Source organism: Amphiura filiformis, chromosome 1 (genome assembly GCF_039555335.1).
Source record: "Amphiura filiformis chromosome 1, Afil_fr2py, whole genome shotgun sequence".
NCBI lineage: Eukaryota > Metazoa > Echinodermata > Ophiuroidea > Amphilepidida > Amphiuridae > Amphiura > Amphiura filiformis.
This window is the reverse complement of record NC_092628.1, coordinates 35,236,804-35,245,450: the sequence shown is the minus strand read 5'-3', so window position 1 is coordinate 35,245,450 and position 8,647 is coordinate 35,236,804. Positions and strand designations below refer to the sequence as shown.

Genomic DNA, 8,647 nt, shown 5'->3' with positions numbered 1-8,647 from the left:
ACATAAAGGACCTGATCAAATGCCCTTATCTGGAATGAACTTTTGTTCTGGTTTTAGGGGAACATTTGCGGGCGTAGCGCGCAAAAAAAAAATTCAGGCTATTTTATATTTTTTGCTTCAGGACTAATGTTGCTAAAGTTTTTTCACCCCCCCCCCCTTCTACGTGCCCAAAAACTTTTTAACCCCCCCTGTTCATACGCCCAAAACTTTTTTAACCCCCCCTCTTCAGAACTCCTAAAATTTTATGACCCCCTACATATTTTCCAACCCCCCCTACCAAAGTATTTATGAACACTCCCTTAGAATGATATCCCCCTTAGAATCTGTGCAGTAAAAATGCCCAAAAATGCCCCTGTCATACTAAATAGCATTATGGTTTTAAACCATAAGTTGCGGACGGAATCAGATTTTTGCATCTGGTAAAATATAAAACTCTTATACAAACTGTTTTATCCTCACTCCGCCCATAGGCTCTATCCAAAGAAAATGTATTTATAATACTGTAGTAGAGACAACACAATTTGCAATGGCGACTATCTGTGCATCGGGCAGTGTGTGGAGCGCTGTTTATCTCGATCAGGCTAGTAGTAAAGGAGATCAGGTAATTATAAATGGTATTTAAAAGCTATGAATATAAACTATACACTTGCCAATATTCGAGCGATTTGAAACTACTCAGTTATAGAAGGTATTGATATTCTTCAGGGCCGGGCTTCGAGCTTCCGATTCGACTCATGCATTCATCATTAATCATGATTGATATGTTACTTTCAATCATGTTGTTGAATTCAACAGCAGCATTCAATGACTCAAGGGTACATGCCACAAAATAGCTTTCCATAGACTTTACGTGCAAAATAGGGGTCACGTTTTAGGCTATAAGTCGAGTTACATCTTACTTTGATATATATTTGATATCATCTTAATCAGAACAAAATTTTGCATAACATATCTGAAAATGACACCATACCGGTATATAGGTCTACTTTTTGAGAAAAATAGCGCTATATAAAAAGACCCGATTTTCCCGTGTTTACGTCCGACTGCTAACCGTGTTTTGACCTCGTGTGTTCATGCGCTCATCATCGTAAATATCACTCAAATTTTCGCGTTTTCTGTTCAAATTAGTAGAGATCACATTCACAAGTTCTAGCAAAACACGATTTGCAACACTAAAATTGTTAATATTGTACCGATGATTTTGCACATTTTTTATGCAAAGTTGGGACTATAATAGTCGTGATAAACTTTTACCGGAAACCGCTTCACATGCGGATTTAGTGGTATGAACCCTTGAAGAGGCTAAAACATCGTTTTTAGGCCTTGAAAATGATTTTGTTATAAATCTTTTTTCACTACATTTTGAATTAATTGTAAGACATTTTGGGTTATTTTCTTTCGTACTTTAGACAGGATGTCGATTTCAAGCACAAGCATGATCAGAGATGCCAATCTTCTGATTTAAATCGAATTCCGATTTTTTTTGTATTTTTCCAAAAAAAAAAAGATTTTCTAAAAAAAAAAAATCAGATTTTCTAAAAAAAAAAATCTGATTAAAAAAAAAAAATTTTGGCCAAAAAAGCAAGTTAAGGTGGTACTACACCCCTGGCCAAATTTGTGCCTACTTTTGCATTTTTCTCAAAAATTATAGCGCATTGGTGACAGGTAAGATATGTATATTATAGGGGCAAAGACTACAACTACTGCACTGAAAATTCAGCAACTCAAGGCAAGTAGTTATTGATTTATTGATAAAATATTGGTTTTCCCTCATTTTTGACTGTAACTCCACAACTGTTGTCTGTGCTGAAATAACATTTCCAGTGCAGTAGTTGTAGTCCTTGCCCCTATAATATAGGCCTACATATCTTACTTGTCACTAATGCGCTATCATTTTTGAGATAAATGCAAAAATAGGCACAAAATTGGGCAGGGGTGTAGTAGGCCTACCTCCTTAAATGCCCTAAATTACTTGTTATTCAAGGTTGGAAACCATAGAAATACTGCTACTTCAAAAAAAAAAGCCAATTTTATAAATACAAAGTTGGATAAAGTTGTACATTTTGATTACTTTTGCTTCTATTGAACAGTCAGGAACACATTGAATTAGTACAGTATACATTGCTAGCTGTTCAGTAGAAGTAAAAGTACCGGTAATTAAAATGTACAACTTTATCCAACTTTGTAAACATAAATTGGCAATTTTTTTAAGTAGCAGTATTTCTATGGTTTCCAACATTAAATAACAAGTAATTTAGGGCATATAACTTGCTTTTTTGGCCAAAAATATTTTTTGAAAATTTAACAAAAAAATAGGGGTGGGGGTCAAAATTTGATGAATCATCGTTTTATATATACGCATTATATATATATATATATCCATTTCAGCCATGTAGGCCATGTTATTAGGCCAAAAAAATACTTTGGAAAATGTCTCTCATGTACAAAAGTATAGGAAACTGAACATTTAAAACCACTTTTTTGGGATGAAGGAAGCATTTTTTCAAAAAAGTCTAAAACTGGTTTTTAATATGTTAAAAATGGCCTTTTGGGGTGCTAATTCTGCTCAAATTGCCTGGGCTTAGGTACCTAATTTGCATATTTTATGGTATAATTTTGAGAAAACAAGCCTTGAAGAATATTACATGTAATATATAGTCTTCAATACTGCTATCTAGGCTTGTTTTCTCAAAACAACCTTATTTTTTAATCCATTTGAATGTAATTTTACCCTCAGAAATGGTGTCTCCTGCAGTGTAAAATGTGTAGAAACCCATTTGTGGGGTTCATCTAGGTTAAAACCAGTGGCCCAAATTCGGGTCCAAAAAATTTGTGAGGGCCCTCAAAGTACATTGAAGATCGAGGACCCAAATGGCCCTCAGAAATTCTGGCTTATTTCGAGGCCTGGACATGACTGAAGCATGGCATGATGGATGGAAACTGGAAGAAAGCATACACGTGCCTTACATTGAGTACACGCTTAGTATGCTACGTGGACTCAACACGCATGATCCAGTTTTTGCCAAGAAATACTTAATTTACCCAGTTGTAGCTAAAGTAACTACAAATTTCGAACGTTTGAGGACTTGTTCTCAAGTTGTAGAAGGTGCCATAGGGTGTCTTCAGTGTTAATTGTTTTCATTATAAATGTTGCAAAGTATTAATATTGACAATAATTAACAACCTTTTTCACCTATCCATACATGTACATGTATATTCATACATTGCTCACCTGTGTTTTCATATCATATTTTGTGGTGAAAAATGATTACAAATGTGTAATTTGCAATCATTTTTGGAGCAACGATTTCTTCGTACCGTCGGCTAAGTGTGTATGTGAATGCACATTAAACACATACACAGCACCTGTTGGAACTCCCTGTAATTTACCTGTTGTTTTTAGTACTGTACAATGCCTGTATGCCTGAGATAAAAAACTACTATTTTCCCGAGACCGCCAGTGAGTAATAGGCTCACAGTCTCCAGGCGAGGGTCCAATTAGCAGGGGTCTGATTTGTCTGGATTTTCCAGGTTTTCTGGATTTCTTGTGGCCAAAATTTACGCAATTTTACTGATTTTCACTTCAGCCCATTTTAGGGTATTTGTGCCCATCCACCACAAACTTGTCGACATTTTCCATTTCGAGATACTATCAAAAAAAGTATGGATTTCTTGATAAAATATATTTGGAATTTTACCTTTGATGAACCATAACTTCACTTCCAGATGTCAGATGAAGCTGGTTGAGGTGTCATTTTAAAGCTGAAAGTGAATTCTTTCAAAATCTGCAATAAACAGAAACTGATCTAGAGCCGACTTTACTACCACTTCCTGGTGGATGGTCACATTTTTGCCTGTTTTTCTGGATTTGTTACTATTTTCTGGATATTTCACATGATTTGAATCACACCCCTGCGATAGATTCCACCAGATCCCGAATTAAGAGCAGTAAATTTTTGTTTTATATCCTTTTAAAATTAATAGATAGATTAGATAGATTCTTTATTGACATTCACCTCACAAAAGGTATAATCAAAAAAAACAAACTAGAAACACTATATACATAAATACAAACATGAAACACCTTAAAATAACTTATACAAAATAATAGTTAAACTATTAATTATAAAGTAATTTATGCTACAAATATATTAACTTGACTGCTAGATTGACTAAACAATGCAATTAGTTAGTCCTACTGGTGCTTAACGTACGCTTATTAAATGCTGATGCAATAACATTAGCTACTACATGAACAGTTTCATGATCATTAGCACTCATTATTAATTTGAATTTATCTAAGTCTGGTAAAATTAGAAAATTAAAGGCATCATCTAAATATTTATACATGTTATCTCGTAAATTGGTATAAAAAGGGCAACGTATAATAAAATGGAATTCATCTTCAACTTCCTTAAGGTCACAATACACACAAAGTCTATCCTCTGGTGGGATTTTTGGTGAAGAATAACGCCTCTCTCAATCCTTAATAAATGAGCACTAATACGTAATCTACAGAAGACGGATCTCTTAGAACGATTAAGTAAAATAGCGTAATGTTCCATGGTGAAGCTATAGTTGAATTTACAATAAGTTCGTAATTTGGATAGATTATTATTGATTGAAAATAACCACAATTTATCAAATACTGACTTTAGAGATGAAGTAATTAAACTATCAAAATTACTTTTAGACAAAAGAATGGTTGAAATATTAGTTGAATTATTAGTTGAAATATTAGTTGAATTGATTGGTTGAAATATTAGTAATGCCTGGATTTTGTTGAAGATTAACTGAGTCAACCTTCGGTGGCTATTCCCTGTGACTCTTGTCACCGATTCTAGCAAAAATATCCTTGCCGTACCTACCCCGGGCCCGGGGCCCACTCACATGGTTGGTACGCATGCGTGACCAACAAAACAAGTAAAAAGATGTGTTTTTTTAGGCAAGGCAAGTTACGCGTGTGATGCATTTAGGGTCTAAAAAACAGTGATTTCAGCCAATCAGAAAAGACGTGTACTATGAGGTTGTATGAGGTTGTCGCCAGACGGTTTGTTTAGTGACGAAGAAGCACAAATTGGCTGGGACCGAGACTAACTTGAAGCAAGATTACTTGCGTAAAGGAATTTAGTAGTCTCGGTTCCAGCCAGTTTTGTGCTTCTTGACTTGTTCATCACTAAACAAACCGTCTGGTGACAAGCTCCAAGCATATTGTTCGACTCGTTTCTTATTGTCCAAACGGAACCCAGAATTGTAATGTGTTTTATCGCCTCGGCTGTAAATCAACCACTTAATGCATGCAAGTATGCTGCAGTATGCGGCAGTATGAGACGAATGGTGATTGAATAATAAATTGTTGTTGAATATTTTGATTACAGGAGGGGTTTTTGATTGGTGAAGTAATTAGTGAGGTGACAACAAATATCAGTGATTCGCAAATCAGCGGAAAGACTGAGCACATATCCATGAGTAAGTAACAAAACTTTCATTATTGGCTTCAATGACATACTTAAAATATGGAAATTTCATAATTTCAACCACCAGGTTATTAAAGGGGTCGTAACCCTGTTGCCCAAGTATTGGTTTAGGATGTGGAATGATTGTCTTCAAACTTACATGCAATGTCAAACATCATCCCCTTTATGCATGGAAATAGTAGATGAGAAGGAACCACAACTAACCATCATCAAAGTTTCAAACACATTGCTGACATGTACATTCACGTTTCTATACACTTCAACCGCCATCATAATCCTCAGGATTATATCCCAACACGATGGTCATCAGTCACGTAACATTTCTATGACATGACATTTTCAATTCTAAGGCTGCAGTCAAGCGACCATTGCTTATGGACTAAATGCGGCCTTGTGAGCAGGAAAGGGCCGGAAATATGAATGCATTTATGGACAGATGGGATAACATAGCCAAAAATAATGCCTTGTGGGAAGGATTTATTACCAAAATCGGAAGTAGAAAGTCATATATTTGAAACATTTAGGGGCAAATTTACCTATGTGGGAGGTCTGGGGCTCATATGAAGGCAATTTGATAGAATCGATTTTCCGTTTGTCTTATCATAGAATCTGTTCCCATTTTTCGGAAACAACCGGAACAACTTGAACTTGTTTTATACCTTTACATTTTAATTAAATTTGGGGTCAGGGAAAATATGATTATCCTTACAAAATGTAAAACTTTTAGCCTTTAGTCGAAAATACAACATATTTTGATTAAATTGCCCAATATTTGTATTGTTTTGACTTCTCTGCATCTGAAAATGCAGAAACTTGTTGCAAATGTTTATAGAATCCAGTCTAAATGAACGTTAAAAGTGCGCTTTATCAACCAAGGTCACAACAACCGGTTAAAATTTGTTTGTTCGCAAAGATTTATCGCTATAAATTTCCAGTTATGCTACCAAATCACGCTAATGGCGGCAATATGAGTGTCCTCAAAAGGGAATTTGTTGAGTCCTCTTCCTTTTTAATGAAGAAGAGATAAGAGGGATTAGTCACAGGCGATTGATTTCATTGTGATTCCTTCTCATCTACTATTTCCATGCTTATGTATCCATGTAAAAAACAATATTTTCGATGTAAATGTGAATAATTAGCAAATCAATATGTTGGTGAATTGTAGTCCCGCTTCATGTAAACAGCAAAACGTGCGAATGTATGCCATATTCCTGGACCGTATTAAACTTCATTTGAGAAGATACTGAATTATGTAAATATGTAATATCACTTGCATGTTATAGAAAGTATGCATATATAGCAGGAATATTGCCACATTTAATCATAAATCACTGTAGCTGAGTAGAACCTTACGGAACATTCATGTAGTATCCTGATTTCTTCTAAGTGAAATTTCAGGCTATCCACAATTCCCATGTCGAGTTGAATGTCAAATTTCAGGGTATAATAAGAAAAATATGATCAATTATATTACCGTACCAAAATCTCATCAACAAATGAGGGTCACAAGCATTAGATTAAATATAAAGTGTTGACATCCAATCATATTTGCTCTCTTAAATTCTTTACCGCATGGAAGAAGATTGTATTACTATGTTATGAAATAGGTGTTAGAGCATCATATGTGTGTTTTTATTTATTTCAGATGTTTATTCGCACCATGCTTGTGTGGAACCATTCAGGTAATTACATTATAATGGATTTTTGCTATACATCAATAGAGATCCTTCCCCCATCATTTTTCTGTGGATATTATTCTTCATAAATTTTCTATTCAAATACTGTATATTCTCTAATAAAACACCATGGGGCATTGCATTTTGAAAGGTAGAATGCATTTCTTAAATTAAACTTTGCACAGTATATCATTTGTCTTGATTGTTACAGCATACGAAAAAATGCCCTAAAATGCATGATTTTGGCCCTTATTTCCAGACTTTGGCCAAATATTAACATTTGACTTTTATTTCCAATTAGAATTAACTAAAGGATTATGATTGGGCTATGTTTCATTAGGCAAAACAGGATAATATGTTTTTAATCCCAAAGAATTATAGTGCAGTATTTTTCTGGAATTTGCAGTAGGTCTATAACTTTTCTTATTTTTGCAGTTTCTATGATAGAAAAGGTCATGTTGATCAAGTCAGGCTTCTGGCGATGCTCAAGGAAAACTACAAGGTAAGCACTCAAGACTAAGAGTTTTCAAGGTTATCAGATTATTCACTATAAAATTACATGCCTGCTAATGTTTTGGAATCTTTCCTACCAAGATATTTTTTAATACAAAATTTGAAGAAAAAAAATGGCTATTTGTCTAATTACCGTACTTGTTACTCAAGGTTGGAACCAGCAAAATACTGAAATGAAATCAAATCCCAATGTTGAATGTCAGCATTTTGAGAAGAAGCAAGCAAAGAGCTAGCAAAATTTTAGACATTTATGGAAAAGAAGTAAATATCTATGAGAAAATGTTTTATTATAATATTTCATAAATCAAACAAATTAAAACAATTACAAATTAAATCATACTTTGTAAATACAATGAAAAGTAGTATAAATGGCTTATAGCAGGGAGATTTCCACCCAAAAACAGGCGATAAAAATTGACCTAATTTGTGTTCATAACATTTACCTTTTTTAACTATCCCCACGAGCTGAAGTCGGTGTTGGTTGATGACCTCTTAACTTGCCTTACTCATTGCATACTTGTTGATGGCATACTTGCTGATGGTATACCAGCTCAATTAGTGGGTTTTTAGCGGGTTCGCCGTCGGACAAGTTTAGTATACCAGCTCATTGTTCAAACAATCAGACATTAATTCAACAAGGCTTACAATTTATGTAAATGAGAACATATTTGCATTTCATTTGGAATTCCCTTTTTATGAAAATTACCGGTAATGTGAATTTAGAATGCAAAATCAGTAGTCTATGACTGCTGATTTCAAGTTAAGTAAACTTGTAAGTCTAGAAATAATTGCGTCACAGTTTGTGCTGTACACATTTGTGAAAGTGTACAACACTTGCTCCAGATTTGATCGCATGAAATGCCTTATCCAATATATCATTTTGTGATACAGCCAAATTCCCCACACTGTTCTGTACAACAGCAACAATAATACTACATTTAAGTTCAAAATATTAAATACTAATTTCATGAATAGCTCCAT

At 34.4% G+C, this 8,647-nt stretch overlaps 1 protein-coding gene across 2 annotated transcripts in view; it reads left to right on the top strand.

The window, feature by feature from the left end:
* Positions 1-487: 487 nt before the first annotated feature.
* Positions 488-8,647, top strand: part of LOC140146184 (BRISC complex subunit abraxas 2-like) — a 29,528-nt gene continuing 21,368 nt past the window's right edge. For both annotated transcript variants that reach the window (XM_072167961.1, XM_072167968.1), the window contains exons 1-4: positions 488-601; positions 5,379-5,469; positions 7,123-7,159; positions 7,589-7,655. In XM_072167961.1, coding sequence (XP_072024062.1) covers positions 527-601; positions 5,379-5,469; positions 7,123-7,159; positions 7,589-7,655 — 270 coding nt within the window. In that variant the 5' untranslated portion in view covers positions 488-526. The remainder of the gene's footprint in view (positions 602-5,378; positions 5,470-7,122; positions 7,160-7,588; positions 7,656-8,647) is intronic.